General features: G+C 41.6%; 1 protein-coding gene across 1 annotated transcript; it reads right to left on the bottom strand.

Moving 5' to 3' along the window:
* Nucleotides 1-3461: 3461 nt before the first annotated feature.
* Nucleotides 3462-25470, bottom strand: LOC106579283 (very long chain fatty acid elongase 6). Its single transcript, XM_014159063.3, has 4 exons — nucleotides 25120-25470; nucleotides 18469-18600; nucleotides 7520-7671; nucleotides 3462-6529 (listed from the first exon to the last, which is right to left on the bottom strand). Exons 1-4 carry the CDS (start codon nucleotides 25209-25211, stop codon nucleotides 6093-6095), a joined length of 813 nt encoding a protein of 270 aa, XP_014014538.1. The 5' UTR covers nucleotides 25212-25470; the 3' UTR covers nucleotides 3462-6092.
* Nucleotides 25471-25795: the final 325 nt, after the last annotated feature.

Raw genomic sequence — 25795 nt, 5'->3', positions numbered from 1 at the left:
CACTACAATACTACATCACTACAATAAAGTGTCTCTCTCCCATGCAATCTCCACATATGCCATTGTTCAAACAGATGCAGTTATTCCAACTTATCAAAGAAGTGTGATAAGATAAATAAACAAGAGTATACGTGCGTGTGGTGTGTGTGAGACAGTCATCATTCTCGGACGTCAGAGAGTGGTACCCTTCCTACTTGCTTGTCGTAAAGATGCGAAATGTCTGTTCATCATTAAAAACTCTGTACATGATCTTCATAAGTCACTGATAAGTGGCATTTTTTATAAGCACATCTACAGATGACTCGTTGCTGTTGTGAGATGAGGTGAAGTTCTTGGATCCACCTCTGGTTCTGAAAATCGTTGTCACAACTGCATTCAAGGAATTTACTTAGCCCGCAGAGCACTACAACAAACCTGCCACCCGAGAATAGCGGTTTATGTTGTTTTCTTTTCTATTCATTTTTCTTGAATGAGTTTGGTGCAGTGGTGTTTCTCAGGTAAATAAAATACAGTGGGACTGTGGGGGCTCACGCGGCAGCGGCGGTAACTCACGTGCACTGTGGTTAACTAACACGCTTGACTGAATGTGGCCGCGTGGGCCCAGCGCTGCTTTTAAAAACGTCAAGTTTTTGAAGAAATGAAAAAACAGAAGACATAACACACAATTCAGAGTAGTCTAGTCACGAAAGAGAGATGACTGAAGAGTCTGAAGAAGGTTAGACATCTTACAGACCGTTTTGTACATTTTAGAGTGGCCTTTTATTGTCCCCAGCACAAGGTGCACCTGTGTAATGATCATGCTGTTTAATCACTTTCTTGATATGCCACACCTGTAAAGCATCTGGATTATCTTGGCAAAGGAGAAATGCTCACTAACAGGGATGTAAACAAATTTGTGCACAAAATTGGAGAGAAATACATTTTTTGTGCGTATGTAACATTTCTGGGATCTTTTATTTCAGCTCGTGAAACATGGGACCACTCTACATGTTGTGTTTAAATTTTTGTTCAGTAGAGTATTTTTTTTTTAAATAAAATAATTACATACATTTTTATTGGGATACCAATGTTGCATTCTCACTTCGCGCGCACACCTGTCTGTGGTTGACACCTGTCTTTCGTTATCTAAGGAGACCCACAAAAAGGGTGTATGCACAGTGCTGCCACAGACAGGAAGTCAAAGGAGCGTGCGCCGCAATGCCAATTAAATTAATATTGATTCATTTTGATTTAATACTTTTTTTGTGCAGTGCTTGGTAATGTAGGCCTAAATGATTATTAAAATGAACTTCATTAATTCAATAAATACATGATGAATGTTGATATAGAGTGTAGGCCTACAATACAGTATGTCACTCTGACTCTGTGCAGCTATAGGCCTACTACCCTACTTGCTAAACTTATTGTATGGTAAGGATTCTACACAGTTTCAATCCTCCAGAAGCTTCTGTGGACTGAAATATAATGACTAGAATGGAAAGCTGCTATTGTTTGTACTGAAAGTCATATACAGAATCTCATATGGCATGATGTATCCACGTGATGTATCTTCTCCCTTTCATATAGTATCATCCGACTCATCCCACACATTCAAAGTCCCCTTTTGACCCTCTCCATGGCATAGACCAGACTATTATAATGGAAGACTAATCCCATTGTTTCCACAGGAGGGCAGTAACTACTCAGCTGGACTTGAATGACATCATGAATCCCATCTTCCTGTAAAGCAACTCAAATCCAAGGGTGATGGGGAATTACAGACGGTTTGGATTACATGGAAGAAGCCAGAAGGTAACAGACAGAAAGTTTCTGTAGGAAATGTCACAGTAAACACAGGCACGCACGCACGCACGCACGCACACTCACACAGAGGATCTGGTAGTAGTAAGCTTCCCTGAAGTTTTTGAGAGGAGCAGCCCTTGCAGTTTTGTGCTTTGTGTAGCGTTTTGGGGTGTCATACTAAATGTTGTTAGGTAAGCCATTGTGAGAATTCTACAGTAAGAAACCACTGGACCTGTCTCGCTCAGGAATTGTATCTGAGTGATGTTCCCTCTGTGTCAGGGATTTGGACCAATTTACTTAGCATTTTCTGTTTTGGTATCAGCAGATATCAGCATCTACCAGCTTGGCTACTATCTTGTTCACTCCCAAGAGGCTATCATGAGCTTTAGAGAAAAGAACCCCATACCTACTGTAAAATATGATGGTGGATCTTTGATGTTATGGGGCTATTTTGCTTCCACTGGTCCTGGGGCCCTTGTTAAGGTCAACGGCATCATGAACTTTACCCAGTACCAGGATATTTCAGCCAAAAACCTGGTTGGCTCTGCCAGGAGGTTGAAACTTGGCCACAAGTGGATCTTCCAACATGACAATAACCCCATTAAAATCCACAAAGAAATGGTTAATTGACCACAAAATCAACGTTTTGCAATGGCCATCTGTCTCCGGACTTGAAAACCTTTGGTTTGAATTGAAGAGGACAGCCCATAAGCGCAGACAAAGGATATCAAGGATCTGGAAGGATTCTGTATGGAGGAATGGTCTAAGATCCCTCCCCATGTGTTCTCCAGTCTCATAAAACATTCTAGAAAAAGGCTCAGTGCCGTTATCCTCGCAAGGTGAGGTATTGAAAAGTATTGAAAATAGGGGTGCAGACAATTTAACATATTTTTGAGAGAAAAAAATATGACTTGTTAAACAAAATCTATTTTTTTGTATAAAGAAATGTTTTGGAGCATACAATATACAGGTAACTGTCAAATAAAGGAAACATCAAACATACTGTAGAGTGTCTTAATAGGACGTTAGGTCACCATGAGCAAGAACTACTTCAATACACCTTGGCATAGAAGTGTCTGGAACTCTATTGGATGGATGTGACACCATTCTTCCACAAGAAATTCCATAATTTGGTGTTTTGTTTAATGGTGGTGGAAAACGCTGTCTGTCGCCATTACAGACTCTCCCCGTAAGAGTTCAATTGGGTTGAGATCTGATGACTGAGACACACACACACACACACACACACACACACACACACACACACACACACACACACACACACACACACACACCTTTAAACCCCCTATGCTCCTTTGAGACCCCTCTTTCAAAGTCACTGAGATCTTATCTTCTAGCCATGGTAGCCAAAATAATGGGCAACTGGTCATTTTTATACATGACCCTATGCATGATGGGATGTTAATTGTTGAATTAATTCAGGAACCACACCTGTGTGGAAGCACCTGCTTTCAATATATTTTATATCCCTCATTTCCTCAAGTGTTTCCTTTTACCTGTAGCTCAGTATTTGTAGAATTCATTTTATACAGTCTTTTTTGCTCATCTTTCTCAAGGCTGCCAATCATTTTGGATCTGACTGTACATGTGCATATGCATCTAACAAAGACGCACAGATGTAGTTCAGATTTCAGCAAGAATGAAACAATTAATACGTCTTTCAAAACAGACATGAATTTATTGTTTTGACATTTAAAATCTGCACATTTAAACATTAAAGCCCTTAAGACAGTTTTTTTGCCCTCTCATATCAGTTACGTACTAGACAGCATACTCACAGGGATGCATAAGCATGTTTTCTTACACTCTACATCAGCAAAGACAACACACAAACAATAACTCTGCTCACATTTACCTAACAGAGTAGAAATCTGCAGAAGCATCATTTGGCACACGAATCAATGTATTAGAAACGAAGTTTATACCCTGCGTATTATCATCCTGATATTTTACAACTAAAATGCAACCGTCGGTTTCAAGGTGGAGGGTGGACAACATTTATAATGTCACATCATGATCGCAATATCAGCATTATTGACACAACGACAGCCAAGTGAAAGAAATGTACTTTGCAGATTTAGTATGGCCTTAAAAAATATTCACACTTCTAAACACTGCTAAGCTCATTGGACTAGTCTATAATAATGGTAGTACAGTATGTGCCTGCTCCAGCATCAGGTGTTACAGCTGAGTCATATGAAGGGTATTACATAAGGGCAGTGTAACTCCTTCATAAACACAACATTATAATAGGATTAGAAGCACTATTTCAAAGACATTTTTGAAAAAATGTAAACTTCATATTCAGCACTACCCCAACATCAGCATACGTGAAAATGGCACGTTTCTATGTTTTGTAGTCAAAAAGATGAAGGAAGGTACGTTTTTCCAATGGCATCATCTGGTATGATTTCAACCAATGATGAGTAGGCATTGCCTACTACTTAGTTAAAATCATACGATGCACACCAGATGATGCATGATGTTGGAGTAGTGCTGGAAATGATGGATATGAAGTTGAACCATTTTGAAATTTCCCTTTAAGACATTTGGCGACTACCAGTTGTGTACAGGCTAGACTGTCTCACTTTGTGCTGGAAGCTAATAAACCCATAGATAGACTATGAGATCTATGACACTTGAAGTCACAGCTTAGGTTATGGGGGTTATAAGTAGTGCTTATGAAGGCAAGTGTTAGGCAAGTGTTAGTAGTTACCATTACCCTTCAAAAGAGTCCCTGTACTTTAAGCTATGGTAACTACTCTCAGTGTGATACAAACATACATTAAAGAACATGTGCTCACACCAGTATGGCTCTAGGATTATGGGTAGGAGGGAGATAATACAGTACAGCTCCATAATAAACATAAAGAAAGACACACAAGCTGCCAAGGGTTAAAACTCACTAGTGGTTAGGTGTGCTTACAAGACACTATTTTCTGCATCTACTAGATTTCTAGACAACAACAAAAACTATTTCGCTGTCTTGACCTGAGCCCCTATCCAATCTGCACTGGTGGTCATATTTAAAATAGGAGGAAAGAAAAAGGAATGTGTCCTTGGTTTTCATACTAGTATATAAGAATATGGATATTTTCTTCTACCATGTAGAAAAGCAATATCTATCAAATGTGAAAATCAAAAAAGTTGACCTCTTAGACTCAAATAGTTCTTACATGACAATGCAACTCTTACCACACAGACATTATGATAACCTTCATGACCTTCCCTTTAAGAAGCAAAGATAACCTTCATGACCTTCTCTTTAAGAAGCAAAGATAACCTTCATGACTTTTCCCTTTAAGAAGCAATGTGGTGCCAGGGGACTTCCCTTTCTTTAATGAACAGATGTAGAAAGACTTTAAAAAAAACTAAACAATATTGTGCATTGTTGTGATGTAAAGAAAACTGTTTAAAATACAAAAGTGCAAAACTCAAACTGCACAATTTAAGACAGGCAGAACCTTAGTGAGTCACACTATTTCCTGGTACACTTTAAGTACCACCAGAGACTTGAGATTTTAAGAAAATAAATACATTCTTAAGATATATTATTTACAATGGACACATTGTTGCGAGTGTCAATCCCTTCAGTGCGCTCATCTCCTCCCACCCATTCCCAGAAAATTCCCTACAACTAAAACAGAAACATTATCCTTCATTAATTCCTTTTAATCATCACTTCAATACACTTCCTATAAGTTAGTGAGATAATTCTCAGCGCTGGTCTAAAAAGCACCAGATTTCACTAGGAGTCTTTCTTTCTGTATGAATGAACACCTGTGACTGTCAAATTCACTGAACGTGCAGACTGCAAACGCGGTTGTAAACTGCCCTTGGAGACGCCTCAGGCCACATGTGGCTGTTTTTCACTGGACTCTGACTGAAGCAGCTGGTCAAAGAGACTGATTAACGAAGCCAAGAAATCAAAATGAAGCGAGTAGAACATTAGTCAAACACAAACTGACCTCTCTCTCTATCTGTCTCCTCCCTTTCTTTCATCCATCGATCATAGTATATTAAACTGTGTTGACCATGTACTGGTTCCCCGGTCCACTCTCAACGACCGTTCTATTATCATGTAATCCTTGGTTCTAGTTCGTTAGATAAGCTACAGCTATACAAAGTCGGGGTGGGGAAAAAATGGCTCGTCACAATTGCCGTGGACCCAGCAACCATTAAAACCAGTTGTGACTCACATCATGGCACAACGCGATATTCTTCTCAATTAGGCACACACTCTAATATGACTTGCCCAGTGTGCAACTTGCCTCTGACGAATCCAGCCCCTACTCGGCCTTGGATCCCTTGCCAACCTTGTAAGCGGCGCCCTTGAGGTAGGACTTGTAGAAGAATGAGGCGAACAGGACCAGGTAGCTGAGGTACATGAGCGAGCCCCAGGCGATGTTGGGCATGTAGGAGGGACAGCGCACTTCGTGCATCCAATGGTAGACCAAGCCTAAGACAGCAAGCCCCATCATCATCTGCATGATCTGGGTGGCCGTGATGACCATGGCGCAGGGTCGTGGCACCCGGTAGCCCGCAGCCCGGGCAGCGTAGTAGGTGTACATGAAGGAGTGGACCAGGTAGTTCATGGTCATGAACCAGCCGCCGCCTGCCACCTGGTCCTTGTAGGAGTACCAGGAGTAGACCAGCACTGTGATGTGGTGGTACCAATGGAGGAAGATGAGGCGCTGCTTACGGAGCACGATGAACACCGTGTCACCTGAGGAGGGAGGGAGGGAGGGAGGGAGGGAGGGAGGGAGGGAGGGAGGGAGGGAGGGAGGGAGGGACGGAGGGAGGGAGGGAAGGAGGGAGGGAGGGAGGGAGAAATCACTTAGTTATACTCTGATGTTTGATCCCTTTCACTCTCTCTCAAACACTAGTGACCACACACAGTAGAAGAAAAACATTGTGAGGACCGGATATTTGGACCTCACTTCCAAAAATGACCTGGAAAGATGGGATGTCTGTTTGTGGTCCTCAAAAAGTACAGTAAAAAGCTGCACACACACACACACACACACACACACACACACACACACACACACACACACACACACACACACACACACACACACACACACACACATTAGGAAGCATACAACAACATCCTAACACACTCCAATAAACTCAAACCTCACACCCTGTACAGTACAAACTAAACAGGCTTAATATATTGAACATCTGTCCCATTCTAGAACGCGAGCATGCCCTTCCTGTCTCTTGCTCAGGAAGAGACATAGTGCAGTCAGTCAGCATCTCTGTCCATTTACCAGCGCTACTGCATCCCCTGTCTGACTGACAGATAGGCATAAGTGACTAGATTACTGCTCTGGGAGAGGAAATGGCATCACCTTGCGGCCACATAGCTCTTGAGGTAATAGGCCTCCGCTGATCTATGTAAGTGCACTAGAAACTTCCAAGTGCTTCCGGAATCACATAAATAGACAAATTGTTTCAAGTTTTTTGTTGTTGTCCTGCACAAGCCTCCTTCTCTCTGATTTGCCCTCTGACATAATTGACCAATTACAACCCCCTCCATCTCTCCCATTCGTGGACCAGGGTCACATTGAGTATATAGAATTGTCTTGTATAGATCAGCTCGAGGCGAGCTGACTATTCTACACTGCATGACAAAGAAGTATGTCTGTTCCATATGACATATATCTATCTGAAGCATTCAGAACGGGACCCTATTTGGGACATTCCTTACCCAGCTCTGGGGCCTTGCTCAGGACGAAGGCGTAGGCCCAGAACTTGCTGACAGGGGCGCTGTAGAAGCTGGTGTCACACACCGACTGCTTAAAACCGCTTTTGTTGAGGACATGGAACATGTACCAACCGGTTCTGACCGCTCCGATGATACTGTGGAATGAAACACATAGATTTACTAAAGAGATAGTGTCAAGTGCATCTGTTTCAAGTTCCTTGGTGTCCACATCACAAACAAACTATCATGGTCCAAACACACCAAGACAGTTGTGAATTGGGCACGAAAATACCTGTTCCCCTCAGGAGACTGAAAAGATTTGGCATGGGTACCCAGATTCTCAAAAAGTTCTACAGCTGCACCATCGAGAGCATCCTGACCGGTTGCATCACCGCCTGGTATGGCAACTGCTTGGCATCCGACCATATGGCACTACAGAGGGTAGTGCGTACGGCCCAGTACATCACTGGGGCCAAGCATCCTGCCATCCAGGGCCTACAGTTGAAGTCGGAAGTTTACATACACCTTAGCCAAATACATTTAAACTCAGTCTTTCACAATTCCTGACATTTAATCCTAGTAACAATTCCCTGTCTTAGGTCAGTTAGGATCACAACTTTATTTTAAGAATGTGAAATGTCAGAATAATAGTAGATATAATTATTTATTTCAGATTTTATTTCTTTCATCACATTCCCAGGGGGTCAGAAGTTTACATACACTCAATTAGTATTTGGTAGCATTGCCTTTAAATTGTTTAACTTGGGTCAAACGTTTTGGGTAGCCTTCCACAAGCTTCCCACAATAAGTTGGGTGAATTTGGTCCCATTGCTCCTGACAGAGCTGGTGTAACTGAGTCAGGTTTGTAGGCCTTCTTGCTCGCACACGCTTTTTCAGTTCTGCCCACAAATTTTCTATGGGATTGGGGTCAGGGCTTTGTGATGGCCACTCCAATATCTTGACTTTGTTGTCCTTAAGCCATTTTGCCACAACTCTGGAAGTATGCTTGGGGTCATTGTCCATTTGGAAGACCCATTTGCGACCAAGCTTTAACTTCCTGACTGATGTCTTGAGATGTTGCTTCAATATATCCACATCATTTTCCTCCCTCATGATGCCATCTATTTTGTGAAGTGCACCAGTCCCTCCTGCAGCAAGGCACCCCCACAACATGATGCTGCCACCCCCGTGCTTCACGGTTGGGATGGTATTCTTCGGCTTGCAAGCCTCCCCCTTTTCCCTCCGAACATAACGATGGTCATTATGGCCAATCAGTTCTATTTTTGGTTCATCAGACCAGAGGACATTTCTCCAAACAGTACGATCTTTGTCCCCATGTGCAGTTGCAAACTGTAGTCTGGCTTTTTTATGGCGGTTTTGGAGCAGTGGCTTCTTCCTTGCTGAGCTGCCTTTCAGGTTATGTCGATATAGGACTCATTTTACTGTGGATATAGATACTTTTGTACCTGTTTCCTCCAGCATCTTCACAAGGTCCTTTGCTGTTGTTCTGGGATTGATTTGCACTTTTCGCACCATAGTACGTTCATCTCTTGGAGACAGAAACCGTCTCCTTCCTGAGCGGTATGACGGCTGCGTGGTCCCATAGTGTTTAATCTTGTGTACTATTGTTTGTACAGATGAACGTGGTACCTTCAGGCGTTTGGAAATTGCTCCCAAGGATGAACCAGACTTGATGTCAAGCAAAGAGGCACTGAGTTTGAAGGTAGGCCATGAAATACATCCACAGGTACACCTCCGATTGACTCAAATGATGTCAATTAGCCTATCAGAAGCTTCTAAAACCATGACATAATTTTCTGGAATTTTCCAAGCTGTTTAAAGACACAGTCAATTTAGTGTAAGATAACTTCTGACCCACTGGAATTGTGATACAGTGAATTATAAGTGAAATAATCTGTCTGTAAACAATTGTTGGAAAAATGACTTGTGTCATGCACAAAGTAGATGTCCTAACCGACTTGCCAAAACTATAGTTTGTTAACAAGAAATTTGTGGAGTGGTTGAAAAACTAGTTTTAATGACTCCAACCTAAGTGTATGTAAACTTCCGACTTCAACTGTATATACTAGGCGGTGTCAGACAAAGGCCTTAAAAATTGTCAAAGACTCCAGTCACCCAAATCATAGACTGTTCTCTCTGCTACCGCACGGCAAGCGGTACCGGAGCACCAAGTCTAGGTCCAAAAGGCTCCTTAACAGCTCCTACCCCCAAGCCATAAGACTGCTGAACAATTAATCAAATGGCTACCCAGACTATATACACCCTCCCCCCCTTAGATTTAACACTGCTGCTACTCACTATTTATTATTATCTGTGCATAGTCACTTTACCCCTACTTACATGTACAAACTACCTCAACTAACATGAACCCCCCACACATTGACTCGGTACCGATACCCCCTGTATATATCATCGGTATTGTTATTTTATTGTGTTACTTTTATTTTTTATTTTTTTTACATTAATATATTTAGTAAATATTTTCTTAACACTATTTCTTGAACTACATTGTTGGTTAAGGGCTAGTAAGTAAGCATTTCCCAGTAAGGTTGTATTCGTTGTATACCTGTTGTATTCGGCACATGGGATAAAATAAGTGTATTTGATTTGCTCAGTCTAACTATAGGGAATTCACAGTTACATACAAGTAATTGGTATTGGAAAAAACGTCAACACAAGTATAATGCCCATGGTCGATCAGAGTTGACTATAAGTAAGTATTTTGTACACGAATTCAGCTCATATTTCTATCTTGCTGCTATACGATACACCTGAACTGTCAGCTTTGTGGTTGTCATAACGTAATGCAAAATACGTCGCTCAACTATATTTTATACCGTCAGCTTTGCGATGCCATGATGCAAAGTGATATAGCTCTCAACTATATGAACAGTCACTGTTGCGGTTGCCATGGCGCTCGAAATCTAAAACCAAGACAAACGAGATAAGACATATCAGTGGGTCACATCTTCAGCCGGCTGTCATTCCCCCGTCTCCGAACGGTTTTAGACCTCCGTTAAGTCCAACAAAGACTTAGACACACATGCTCTTACTTTGTCAACAGGAAGTGTATGCTTAGTAAACACTATCCATCTGTAGCTTTCCGTCTCATCTGAAACACACAGCGGCTCCTACGTACAGCGTGACGTCGTCTCAGTTGGGACGCCCTATGAAAACACATCACCTCTCTTTACAGATCAATTGTAATGATCCAGTAATACTCCAGGAAGCCGTCTTCAAACCCATGTAACTAAACGCCTCAGTCAAACAGTGGGAACAACACAAAGCGAGAACCAAGTGATATCAATAACAATATATTACTAGAATTATTATATATTTTTTTTAACAAACACGAGAAATAAGAATAAGAAATATGAAATACACAATAAGTAAGTAGGTAAGCATACAATATACAGGAAATATTTTAAACGTCAGTTCCAATACCATATTTACAGTACATGTGCAGGGATACTGGAGTGATGGAGGTAGATATGTATAGGGGTAAGGTGACTAGGCAACAGGATATAAGATAAACAGAGTAGCAGCAGCTTGCATGTGAGAGGGTGTGCGGATGTGTAGAGTCAGTATAAATGTATGTGCATATTATGTGTGAGTGAGTAAATGATGGCGTTAGTGTTTGTGTGTGTGTTGGAGTGACAGTGTGTGTGAGTGTGTAGGGCCCTGTGAGTGTGCATAGAGACGGTGCAAATACTGAAATAAAAGGTCAATAAAGATACAAGGTAAACTCGGTCCGTGTAGCTATTCTGTTAGGTATTTATCAGTCATACTGCTTGGGGATAGAAGCTGTTAAAAAGTGTGTTGGTACCTGTTGGTGTCAGACTTCGTAATTAATTACCTATAACTATCTTATCAATGGTAACTACCTATCAATACATTATCTATGGTAACTACCTAACACCAACATCATCATTGGTAACTACCTATCAATACATTATCTATGGTAACTACCTAACACCAACATCATCATTGGTAACTACCTATCAATACATTATCTATGGTAACTACCTAACACCAACATCATCATTGGTAACTACCTATCAATACATTATCTATGGTAACTAACACCAACATCATCATTGGTAACTACCTATCAATACATTATCTATGGTAACTAACACCAACATCATCATTGGTAACTACCTATCAATACATTATCTATGGTAACTAACACCAACATCATCATTGGTAACTACCTATCTATTACAGGCCAGTAGCCTACTTTTAAAAACCCCCATGTGGTAGAACGTTGCAGTGGTGGTGCAGTAATGAATATATGAAGTGTTTCATATGCCGAGGACACGCTATCCTGTCCAGCTAGCAGCAGTGGGATTGAGTGGGCAGGTTAAACCCACGGCTCTGTGATTAGGATTAACAGCTGGGTCAGCAGAGGGCATGGGCACGGATGATGATGATGCACCTCTGTGGCACACCAAAACGGTGGACCAAAACGGTGGACCAAAACGGTGGCACACCAAAACGGTGGACCAAAACGGTGGACCAAAACGGTGGCACACCAAAACGGTGGACCAAAACGGTGGACCAAAACGGTGGCACACCAAAACGGTGGACCAAAACGGTGGCACACCAAAACGGTGGACCAAAATGGTGGCACACCAAAACGGTGGCACACCAAAACGGTGGCACACCAAAACGGTGGCACACCAAAACAGCCCTGACTCCTCCTTAAAGGGGCCATCTACAATTGCTAAATACATTTTTTTTAAACTTATAATTGAATGATATGCACCCATTGATTCTTGAAGAATATAATGTATAAATGCCTCGTGAGCTTAGTTCAACTGTCGTACCCCATCAGAACCCAAAGTATAAGCTTGTTTTACTCCAATGTCAGTAAACAAAGTAAATGTAAACAAACACTATATAGCCTCAAAAATTGTTAAAACTATCATTTTTATATCATGGATGGTCAGTCCTTGCATCCATAGCACTGTCTATGAACTTGAGTCTATGAACATTTCTCAAGCCCCATCCCTCAGCTTTTTACCAAAACAGGGGCGGGGGTCCACTTTGTTATTGTTTCAACAGCTGATTGCCACTTTAATGATAAGGAAAACAGATTGGATTTATATAGCACTTTTACGGCATTATACAGTACACTGTTTGACTAAAACTCACCTCATCCACTATAAATGTATAGCCCCACCTGGGAAAGAGCCATTTTGCTCTAGAACTGTGGTTCCCAACCTTTTTCTCTGTGGCACACCTTGATGAAATCATTTGTATTTATTTATTCATTTATTTATTTTGGCAATGACCTCCATCTCATCTGATCCATACTGAAAATCATATTTTCTATGACAAATGTTTTTTTATAGATTAAATAGGGTTTATTGGAACTATTTTCATAGTTCCTTACTGATGACGATTAAATTGTATGCACCCCTTTAAGAGTGTCCTGCAAAATTAGCTTATGATTTTTTTTCTCCGGTAAAATATGTCTTTAGTTTTAAACCGTTTGGGCTAGAGATTAGCGCTTTTCTGCATTGGAAGGTGCAACCCACGAAAACAAAGCCTTGCTCCGTTTGTTTCTGTGCTAAGGGATGATACAGTAAATGATACAAATGACACAAATGATAATTTGCTCGTGATACGCACCCCTCAAATGATAATCAATGTAACAACAGCCTGAGCGCACTGGTCTTGAAACAACGATACAATGAAACCATGTGCCATTAAAAGTATTATCTGAACGGCACTAGTGCTCCCATGTCAAAATTCCATGTGGATGCCACAGGCCACATTTAGAAGTGAGCGTTCCAAAAAAGAATAAAGATTAGGAAAAGTTTTGCGGCACACCTGAGAGTTCCTCAAGGCACACCAGTGTGCTGCGTCACACCGGTAAAAAAACCCACTGCTCTAGAAAGGCCACCAAACATCAGCTATTGTCAGTCACAACGGTTGTGTGTTTTCTAAGAATTTGGGGAGGAAGGGGAGATCACCTTGATTACATATGTTTGTTGGGTATTAATATAGGTTCACAGCCAAAGATATGTAAATTAAATTATCTCACCTCACACCAGAAGTCAAGGATTTCCTAGCGTCACAGCAGTATTGCAATAGTATATACTCTTAGAAAGAAAGGTGCTATCTAGAACCAAAAAGAGTTCTTCTGCTGTTCCCATTGGAGAACCTTTTGAAGTACCCCTTTTGGTTCCAGCTAAAGCCCTTTTGTTTCCAGGTAGAACCCTTTTGGGTTCCATGTATAACCCTTTCCACAAAGGGTTCTACATGGAATCTAAAAGAGTTCTACCTGGAATCAAAAAAGGTTCTACCTGACACTAAAAAAGGTTATCCTATAGGGATACCCTAGAAACCCTAGACCCACTTCAATTTGCATACCACCCCAACAGATCCACAGATGATGCAATTTCTATTGCACTCAACACTACCCTTTCCCACCTGGACAAAAATAACACCTATGTGAGAATGCTATTCATTGACTACAGCTCAGCGTTCATTACCATAGTTCCCTCAAAGCTCATCAATAAGCGAAGGACCCTGGGACTAAACACCTCCCTCTGCAACTGGATCCTGGACTTCCTAACGGCCATCCCCAGGTGGTAAGGGTAGGTAACAACACATCTGCAACGTTGGTCCTCAACACGGGGTCCCCTCAGGGGTGCATGCTCAGTCCCCTCCTGTACTTACTCCCTGTTCACTCATGACTGCATGGCCAGGCACGACTCCAACACCATCATCAAGTTTGCCGGTGATACAACCGTGGTAGGCCTTAGGGCTGGGCGATATGGCCAAAATATCATATCATGGTATTTTTTATGGTTTGACGGTAGTTGATGGTATTTTATGTTCTTGATTAATAATAGTTCCAAATTTGCTTTATGAGTAGTGTGTTACCCTAGGGTGGCAACACATATATTCAAAATGATTTCAATGGGTCTTTCTCCATTCTGATTGTTTAATACTGTTCAATTCAACTAGAACATAAAATAATTTCCTGTATTTCCATCAATTTCTGCATTTCCTGCACTCATTTGAGATCATTTCCACACTGCCATCATATGGGCAAAAAAACTAGGCCTTATTTTTAACCAAATGTTGCAATTGCGAATTAGATAAAAACACTTGGGTGAACTTTTGGAATCATGGAAATATATTGTTTATTGTAATTCTGTAGTTAGAATATAAATAATAGTGGGCACTTTGACATGACAACGAATTAAAATGCCATGGACGAGTTATTGTGACAGGGTAAGAACCAAAGTGATGTTCAGTGTTTCCTAGGGGACCCTATAATCTTTGGCTACGTTAAATCTAAATTACCTCGACTAACCGGTACATTGACTCTGTACCGGTACCCCTTATATATAGCCTCGCTATTGTTATTTTACTGCTGCTGTTAAATTATTTTATTTTCATTTTTTTTACTTAACTTCTTAAAGCATTGTTGGCTAAGGGCTTGTAAGTAGGGATGCACAATATATATTTTGTGAGTAAGTATTAGCTAGGTTGCCACTTGTTGTTTGCCTATTGAAATTACATTTCAGTTCATGAAAATAAATATTGACCGGACCGGGTTATGTGTTGTGAAGCTAGCCACAATAAGGATTAGGCACAACAGTGGAATTTGCGGTTTGCCTTCAAAATAAAAGTATTTCATTGACAGTGATGCAAATGAATACAAACAGTAGAAGTATGCCATACTTTTATTTTGAAGGCTAACTGCAAAGTCCACTATTGTGGCTAATCCTTACTGTGGCTAGCTTCACATAGATGGGTCCAACCATAATTTATCAAATAAGAACTGTCTTATAAATTAGTGTTATTTTAGATGATGACACCTAGCTATATAGTTAGCTAACTAGCTCTAGCTACTGAAACAAATGTTGTTTTGCTATGTTTTTGGAGAAGAACATTGTTTGCATCCATGAGCTAGCTAACTTTTTTTTATGACCAGCACTGTAGGTGCGCGAGACAACTTTACCAGCATCATAGCATACGTATCGATGAATCGTTGTGACTTTTGCAATTCGAGTGATAGTGTAATCAATGTGTAATAACTACGTAAAAAATGTATGAACGCGTAAAATTACTATGTAACGTGCAGTCATCATATTCAGGTCCTGATTGGTCAACAATCTTAGTTGACGCGTCAAATAGTGTTATTTGAAACGTCAAATAACACTATATTTTTTCACACTCAAAGACCCCAACAGCGTTCCATAGAAATCCTGGTTGAAAATGAAACGACTGAAGAAATGAACAACCAAACAGCACAGCAAGTAAGTGAAGAAATAGGTTTTGATGATGTTTTACTGGTAATGGGGAGATACGTAAATGACAACAAAATAACTTTTTGGTCAGTGTGCTGTGTGTGTGCGTGTAACCTTTATTTAACTAGGCAAGTCAGTTAAGAACAAATTCTTACTTACAATGACGACACTGGGCCAATTTTGCGTCGCCCTATGGGACTCCCAATCACAGCCTGATGTGATATTGGATTCGAACTAGGGAATGGAGTGACGCCTCTTGCACTGAGATGCAGTGCCTTACACCACTGCGTCCATGTGTGTTTGTTAACTATTTAACTGAACTAGAATGCTTAAAAGGCCGCAAAAAGGTTTAAAATCGGTTATCAGTATCGTTTTTTTTTTGTCAAGGAAAATATCGGATATCGCATCGGCCAAAAATGTCATATCGGAGCATCAACTACTTGTAAGTAAGCATTTCACTGTAAGGTCTACACCTGTTGTATTCGGCGCATGTGACAAATACAATTTGATTTGATTTGACAGCCACAGAACCCTTTTGGAACCCTTTTTCTAAGAGTGTACCTGTAATGATCCTAAAACTGCATTATCAGACACTAATTCTTCTTTGTGTAGTAAGTGTGTACAGATAGCATAGCCATCAAATCCGCGAAAGAATGTGTTGACAGTTGACAGGCCTTGAATTGACCTGAACATTCTCTCAAGTAGACACATTTCTACAGTACATTATTAACCCTCCATTACTAACAAAATGTCCAACAAGTGTTTATAATCTTCTGAACTTAAATGTAGATGTTTACTTTAAATCTGCACAAAGAATGTCCTTCTCGTGGATGTCCTTAAAGAAGAGGTGTTATAAAGAAGGAGTTTTGAGATACCGCTCTATAAATTACTATTTTTACGTAGTTCATGTGTGTTTAGTTTAAACACTGTTTCGGTTCATTCTGAGAGAGAACTAGTTCCAAACAGAGCAAAAAAATAAATGTCCTCTCACTGTCAACTGCGTTTATTTTCAGTAAACTTAAAATGTGTAAATATTTGCATGAACATAACAAGATTCAACAACTGAGACATAAACTGAACAAGTTCCACAGACATGAGACTAACAGAAATTGAATGTGTCCCTGAACAAAGGGGGGTCAAAATCAAAAGTAACAGTCAGTATCTGGTGTGGCCACCAGCTGCATTAAGTACTGCAGTGCATCTCCTCCTCATGGACTGCACCAGATTTGCCAGTTCTTGCTGTGAGATGTTACCCCACTCTTCCACTAAGGCACCTGCAAGTTCCCGGACATTTCTGGGGGGAATGGCCCTAGCCCTCACCCTCCGATCCAACAGGTCCCAGACGTGCTCAATGGGATTGAGATCCGGGCTCTTTGCTGGCCATGGCAGAACACTGACATTCCTGTCTTGCAGGAAATCACGCACAGAACGAGCAGTATGGCTGGTGGAATTGTCACGCTGGAGGGTCATGTCAGGATGAGCCTGCGGGAAGAGTACCACATGAGGGAGGAGGATGTCTTCCCTGTAACACACAGCACTGAGATTGCCTGCAATGACAAGAAGCTCAGTCCGATGATGCTGTGACACACCGCCCCAGACCATGATGGACCCTCCACCTCCAAATCGATCCTGCTCCAGAGTACAGGCCTCGGTGTAACGCTCATTCCTTCGACGATAAACGTGAATCTGACCATCACCCCTGGTGAGACAAGACCAGGACTCGTCAGTGAAGAGCACTTTTTGCCAGTCCTATCTGGCCCAGCGACGGTGGGTTTGTGCCAATAGGCGATGTTGTTGCCGGTGATGTCTGGTGAGGACCTGCCTTACAACAGGCCTACAAGCCCTCAGTCCAGCCTCTCTCAGCCTATTGCGGACAGTCTGAGCACTGATGGAGGGATTGTGCATTCCTGGTGTAACTCGGACAGTTGTTGTTTCCATCCTGTACCTGTCCCGCAGGTGTGATGTTCGGATGTACCGATCCTGTGCAGGTGTTGTTACACGTGGTCTGCCATTGCGAGGACGATCAGCTGTCCGTCCTGTCTCCCTGTAGCGCTGTCTTAGGCGTCTCACAGTACGGACATTGCAATTTATTGCCCTGGCCACATCTGCAGTCCTCATGCCTCCTTGCAGCATGCCCAAGGCACGTTCACACAGATGAGCAGGAACCCTGGGCATCTTTCTTTTGGTGTTTTTCAGAGTCAGTAGAAAGGCCTCTTTAGTGTCCTAAGTTTTCATAACTGTGACCATAATTGCCTACCGTCTGTAAACTGTTAGTGTCTTAACGCCCATTCCACAGGTGCATGTTCATTAATTGCTTATGGTTCATTGAACAAGCATGGGAAACAGTGTTTAAACCCTTTACAATGAAGACCTGTGAAGATATTTGGATTTTTACGAATTATCTTTGAAAGACAGGGCCCTGAAAAAGGGCCGTTTCTTTTTTTGCTGAGTTTATATACAAACATTTTTGTGGACAACATTTCCCTTGCTGAGGTTAGCAAGGATGAGGGAGGACAACGAGGCTAACCACCACCAACGTTCAGTAAGAGCTTCAATCACACTGATTGGTTGGTTGATTGATTGATTGATTGGTTTGATGATGCCTAGAAAAACACATAAAGCCATATACTGAAACACAGTGGTCAGTGTGTCACTCACCTGAAGATGGCCAGACTGAGTGACCAGAGGACAAGGGGTCGGCGCAGGTTTAGCTTGGGCCTCTCTCTCATGAAGTGTTGGCCCCCGAAAATGATCGCAGCATACAGCCCACAGAACATAAAGGACTTGCTCCTATTCAGGAAAAAAATGTAAAAACATGTGACCAAACTAGTTCACAAGTGATTACTGTAACTACCAGTGTCCTAGGTCATGATTTAGATGAGAGCAGGGTGGAAATGCAAACAAGCTTTAATCTAGTTTAAACTTCAGCAATGCATGTATGTGATCAATGATCATTGTGAATGGATGAGTCAGTCTTTAGCAGACTTTTGGGATTGGCACTACAGTTGACATTTCTAGTTCCTTTTGCTTGGTGGCAGTACGCTGAATGTACACAGCAAGCCACGAGGCGAGCTAAGCTAAACTCAATCATCTACAGTTGAAGTCGGAGGTTTACATACACCTTAGCCAAATACATTTAAACTCAGTTTTCACAATTCATGACATTTAATCCTAGTACAAATTCCCTGTCTTAGGTCAGTTAGGATTACCACTTTATTTTAAGAATGTGAAATGTCAGAATAATAGTAGAGAGAATGATTTATTTCAGCTTTGATTTCTTTCATCACATTCCCAGTGGGTCTGAAGTTTACATACACTCAATTAGTATTTGGTAGCATTGCATTTAAATTGTTTAACTTGAGTCAAACGTTTCGGGTAGCCTTCCACAAGCTTCCCACATTAAGTATAGTGAATTTTGGCCCATTCCTCCTGACAGAGCTGGTGTAACTGAGTCAGGTTTGTAGGCCTCCTTGCTCACACACGCCTTTTCAGTTCTGCCCACAAATTTTCTATGGGATTGAGGTCAGGGCTTTGTGATGGCCACTCCAATACCTTGACTTTGTTGTCCTTAAGCCATTTTGCCACAACTTTGGAAGTATGCTTGGGGTCATTGTCCATTTGGAAGACCCATTTGCGACCAAGCTTTAACTTCCTGACTGATGTCTTGAGATGCTGCTTCAATATATCCACATCATTTTCCTCCCTCATGATGCCATCAATTTTGTGAAGTGCACCAGTCCCTCCTGCAGCAAAGCACCTCCACAACATGATGCTGCCACCTCTGTGCTTCATGGTTGGGATGGTGTTCTTCAGCTTGCAAGCCTCCCCCTTTATCCTCCAAACATAACGATGGTCATTATGGCCAAACAGTTATATTTTTGTTTCATCAGACCAGAGGACAGCTCTCCAAAAAGTACGATCTTTGTCCCCATGTGCAGTTGCAAACCGTTGTCTGGCTTTTTTGGGGCAGTTTTGGAGCAGTGGCTTCTTCCTTGCTTTCAGGTTATGTCGATATAGGACTCGTTTTACTGTGGATATAGTTACTTTTGTACCCGTTTCCTCCAGCATCTTCACAAGGTTCTTTGCTGTTGTTCTGGGATTGATTTGCACTTTTCGCACCAAAGTACGTTCATCTCTAGGAGACATAACGCATCTCCTTCCTGAGCAGTATGACGGCTGTGTGGTCCCATGGTGTTTATACTTGCATACTATTGTTTGTACAGATGAACGTGGTACCTTCAGGCGTTTGGAAATTGCTCCCAATGATAAACCAGACTTGTGGAGGTCCAAAAAAAAATTCTGAGGTCTTGGCTGATTTCTTTTGATTTTCCCATGATGTCAAGCAAAGAGGCACTGAGTTTGAAGGTAGGCCTTGAAATACATCCACAGGTACACCTACAATTTACTCAAATTATGTCAATTAGCCTATCAGAAGCTTCTAAAGCCATGACATAATTTTCTGGAATTTTCCAAGCTGTTTAAAGGCACAGTCAATTTAGTGTATGTAAACTTCTGACCCACTGGAATTGTGATACAGTGAATTATAAGTGAAATAATCTGTCTGCAAACAATGGTTGGAAAAAGAACTTGTGTCATGCACAAAGTAGATGTCCTAACCGACTTGCCAAAACTATAGTTTGTTAACAAGAAATTTGTGGAGTGGATGAACAAATAGTTTTAATGACTATGTATGTAAACTTCCGACTTCAACCGTATATAAATTCCTACTATTAAAACAGATTACAGAGATCACAAGAGATCAGGATTGGGCTGGTCCACTGGGCACAGGGCAGTGACATGGCCTGTAGACCACTCCGACTTCTGTCCATCCATGCCAAGGCTCTATTTTACAGTCCCCATTCCCATTCGTAGTCATGGCGCCAAGGACTAACCGAGTTTAGATGTTGACATACTGACCAGAACTTCTACTACTGCAGCCCGTGGGTAATGAGGCAATTAGATTGAGTAAACATCACTCCGGTCTAAAATCAACTGTGAGGCTATGTGAAAACAGCTGGGAGCAGGTTGCAGTAAGAATACCAGATAGATCACTGACTGGACAATTTTAATTTTTTAACCAAAAAGTTAAATTGAGGCGAAAAGGGCTGAATACTAAAAAGCGATGATGTGTGTACTGCAGAGGACAGACCAGATGACTAATCCAGATTGACAGAGCATATTAGACTGAGAAGATGTTGTTGTTTGACCCAGTTTAGTAGGGCTATATACATCGCTAAATACAGTAGGGCTTCAGTGGTCATTCTCTGTCTGTCCCAAAGGGAGGATGAAACTGTCATTAGACTGATGAAGGATTCTACAGGGAAGCATTAAGAGCAATAACACCACTGTGTCTATGCATTACAGAGAGGGAATGTGTGATGGGCAATACAGAGGGAGAGAGAGATAATGAAGTGACAAGAAGCAGTCATTGTATCCTTTTGAGGTGAAGGAGTCAGGACAAATACAATGTGTGGGCCACCATCTTTTACTCTTCAAAAGAGAGAAAGGGAGGGTCCTGTAAGAGCAAATGTTCCCAGAAAGCAGAAGTCTAGCCCATTAATTACAGTCGTAGGCCTGGATGTCACATGCAAGCAAAGCATTGGTTTCCGTGTGCTCCACTAGATGTGGTTCTAAGCTTCTCCGGCTCCTCCCCTTTTGATACTTTGCTGTAGTCTACACACATCAGCTCGATCTGAGGAATGCATGGGCAGGGTGAAACAGGGTGAATTTACTTGGCCAGCACTGCACATTTACAGGAGCGTATTCATTACGGAAACTGTTAACTGTTTAAGAATGAAACGGCAGCAAACAGAGCAAAACAGGAGTTTCTATTGGACAAATTCAGATCGGTCCCTCCCCGTTTCGTTCTGTTTTAGAGTTTTGCAACAGCAAAACGTTTCTTGAATATACCCCTGGACTTTTACAATCCACATTTGACAGCCTGCTTGCCACTGAAACTGAAACACAACACTGTCACTCAGTCAGAAAATGCAAACAAGGAGCCAAAGTAAGTCTGTGTAAGAATGTGGTCTTACTGGGTCTCAACGTTTCCTTAGTGATGTTAACCGAGGAACAACAATTACTCCCCTTTTTCCACACACATTTCCATTGGACACAAAGAGAAACACTTGAGACCTATAATAATTTGATGGGGAGAAGTGACATGCCTTTGGGTTGATATTAAAACAGTTACAAAATGTAGGCCTATTGATATCCTATAATGTATCTACGCCTATGTATTTAACAGTAATCATCATATTAGATATTTAGTAATCATTCATTGCATGTGACTGCATGTGCATGTTACACAAACTGAAGTGAACAGCAGTATGACAGGCTATACATTGAGTTTCCCGTCATATTGTAGTAACAATGGCCGCGTTCCTATGCTTAGACTTTGCTGACGCCTGACAGATCTAACAATGTCCAGATAGTTACTCTAAAGTATCAGCTGACCACATGATATGTTATAGCAATTTCTCAGTTGATGACACAGTCGATGACGTGCCCAGAACCATTGGTTGCTGCGTCACCTTGCCTTTCGCTGTGGAACTCGCCCATTGGTCGTGTTCCCCTGCTCAGACGTTGCATTCATCAACCAATGGTTACGTGCACCAGATTGATATAACATATGACGTGGTTATCTGATACCTATCTAGGCGTTGTAAATGTTTTTCAGGGGAAATGGAAAGAGAGCTTGTAACGAGACTTCTGCTTTTGGACGTTAACAAGGCGACACTCCATCTTAACTCCTCCTCCACATTTACTGGATTGGTTGAACAGTGCAGAAGAGAACCTTCTTCTCATCAAGACCAGTATGTAGGGGATCTAGTTTATTTTACGCCTGCTACGTTAGGTTAGGCATGCATCAGCAACACCTGGGCAGAGGAAAGCGTCCAATGTACTGTAAGTGTTGAAAGGGATGGCTTCTGCATCATGCAATGGATCGAAGGTTGTTTTAACGTTCATAAAACATAGCCGGTTATCAACAAACCATGCACATGAAAACTGAAGGTAAGTTCAGACGGTCGCATCCTCAATGACATCTGAAAAGGGGCGGGAGAACAATAATAAGTATATCAATTTACAGTAGCAGGGCCATCTGGCAATTCTGGCAAATGCCAGATGGGCTGGACCATTTTTTCGTTGGGTGGGCTGGTCGAAATTGACACACACACAAAAAAATATATACACTACCGTTCAAAAGTTTGGGGTCACTTAGAAATGTCCTTGTTTTTGAAAGAAAAGCACATTTTTGGTCCATTAAAATAACATCACATTGATCAGAAATACAGTGTAGACATTGTTAATGTTGTAAATGACTATTGTAGCTGTAAATGGCAGATATTTCATGGAAATCTACATAGGCGTACAGAGGCCCATTATCAACAACCATCACTCCTGTGTTCCAATGGCGCGTTGCGTTAGCTAATCCAAGTTTATCATTTTAAAAGGCTAATTGATCATTAGAAAACCCTTTTGCAATTATGTTAGCACAGCTGAAAACTGTTGTTCTAATTAAAGAAGTAATAAAACTGGCCTTCTTTAGACTAGTTGAGTATCTGGAGCATCAGCATTTGTGGGTTCAATTACAGGCTCAAAATGGCCAGAAACAAAGAACTTTCTTCTGAAGTGACCCCAAACTGTTGAACGGTAGTGTACATATATTATACTTTTTTGGGGCATGGCCAGCAGCCCATGGGCCTGTTATTTTTTAAAAGATTGAGCAATTTCTCTATTATATTAATCTATAATGAGCCTTTGGCTGATCAGTGGACAACGGCCTGCACCAATACCCAGATGGGCCAGCCCGTTTTTCTGACAGGCTGAGCTGAGGTCACTCAAACTCACATTCAAAGTCAAACGTGGCATCAGCAAAGAGAACTGCTCCAACTCATCAGTTAGATAGCCAAGGTCATGGATTGTAAAAAAAAAAAAAGGAAACAGAGCACATTCTACAATTTCATCTTCCTTTTTTGGGGCGGCTAAAACCATGATTTGGTCAAACAGTTATCCTCATGATTCCTGTAATGAAAGTGTTTGCCCTGCCCCTGTGCCTGTTTCACTGGGGTCTGCTGCTGTAATGAGCGAGCCACTATCCCCTTTCCTGTGCGCTAGAGAGAAAAATGTGTTCTGATCGTATAACATTTCAAAACGCAATTGTGGGAAAAACACAGCTTTGGATGCTTCGTCCCCTTGTCCCTGTCAAAGAGAGGAGGGCTTCAGCTTTCTGTAGGTATCATTGTTATTTCTAATGGATGAAAACATGGCTATTAGCAGTGGGTATCATATTTATCTAGTTCATGTGTTTTGAGTTTCCACTTCCTCAGGTGTTGAACCCCCAATTAATTAGCCAATGATATTAGTTAGTGCACATAAAGATGTATGTAATTCATCTCTATTGATCACAAAACAATCTGGAAATTAGTCATATTTTGAAAGTATAATATAGCAACTATAGCCTAAGTCATTAGGTTGGCTTTTATAACATATACGTGTTAAGCAGACAGACAGACAGACAGGCAGACAGACAGACAGACAGACAGACAGACAGACAGACAGACAGACAGACAGACAGACAGACAGACAGACAGACAGACAGACAGACAGCACAACAGGGAGGGATACAAAATGGATAGTTCAGAGGCCCAGTTATAGTGGAGAGTTGTATCTCCAGTGGTGTTTTTACATATTGTATTTGTTTTAAACATATGCTGGTTAAAAAAGAGGAGGACCATGTCCCGCCAGTCACTGGAACAGAAATAGCTGAGAAACGCTTTACTGCACTGCCAATGTTATGTGTTAGCATTACTGCCTGTGTCTAAGTAGGGTTTGTAGGGTCAGAGTGTAGTAGAGTGTATTTGTGGTGATGGGTTGTGTGTGCATGGTTGGTGGTGAGTTGGTGGCACACCCAGTGATGTGGTCTAGTAAAATGCCAGGGTCGAATTCTTGTCCCAGTCCCCCCCCTGTACAGTAGCCTCAAAGATAATTATATCTGTAGTAGCCTTATGTATAAACTATTGACTAAACGTTACTTTGTAGAATAATCAAAACCCACACAACACATTGTATGCACTCTTCGGTAGCCTATGAATGGAAAAAGTGCGCGACAGTTAGGAATCAAATTGACGAATGTGGGAAATACAAAAATGTGCCTGCATGGCGTGTAGGCTAAATAATGACATTGTGTGTGGATGAGAGCTCAGCCAACATTGGCGGCGACGGGGGGAGAATTCGCCGGCTTTAGACCACGTAGGCTAGGCTACTCTTTTATCCAGATGTGTTTGGGTGAATTGGTAGTCTACTTACCAGTTTTCTTGCATCCATTCGAGAGCCCCCTTTTCATCGAATTGTCGTTCGAAATCGTATTCTGCAAGTGGGATGTTCTCTGTCTCGTTCATTTTCGTAACAATGTCAGTTTCTTCCCGTTAAAACTCCTGGTCTATGTTTTCACATTTATCAATCTGCTTAAAAAGCCCACGATGAATTTAACCAACCAACAGATACCAACTGAATTCTCTCAGTTTCGGAGCAGATGGAAGGATGCAGTAGAGATGCACTTCCCGACTGTCACTCACGCACGGTGGCCGAGCGCGAGCACGTCCCAGTGACTGTATGGCCTGGTTATAATGTCTATGTGTATGGCACGTCCCCTCTGTCTCACCGACTGAAAGAGAAAGTGATGGAAGGAGAGAAGGCGGAGCTTGAATCAGACGTCTAGTCGTGCTCTCATGGTGCTCTCGACTGGATGGTAAATCAATGACTAGGATTTGCCTCATGATTGAAACATAGGCCAAATTGTTCGCATGTTTCATTCAGTTTGACTGATTCACACACAAAGACCAATCCTGTCTGAAAGTAGGCTACCCTATGCCAAACATATTGAGTCCCCTCTAGGGATGCGTTGGCCAGTCCGACAGGGAATAGTTATATTATCAGTTATGCACTATTAATAAACATTGAATGAACTGTCAAGAACTGCCTA

Source organism: Salmo salar, chromosome 19 (genome assembly GCF_965601325.2).
Source record: "Salmo salar chromosome 19, fSalSal1, whole genome shotgun sequence".
Taxonomy (NCBI): domain Eukaryota; kingdom Metazoa; phylum Chordata; class Actinopteri; order Salmoniformes; family Salmonidae; genus Salmo; species Salmo salar.
Note: the sequence above shows the minus strand (reverse complement) of the source record. Positions and strands in the feature narration are given on the sequence as shown.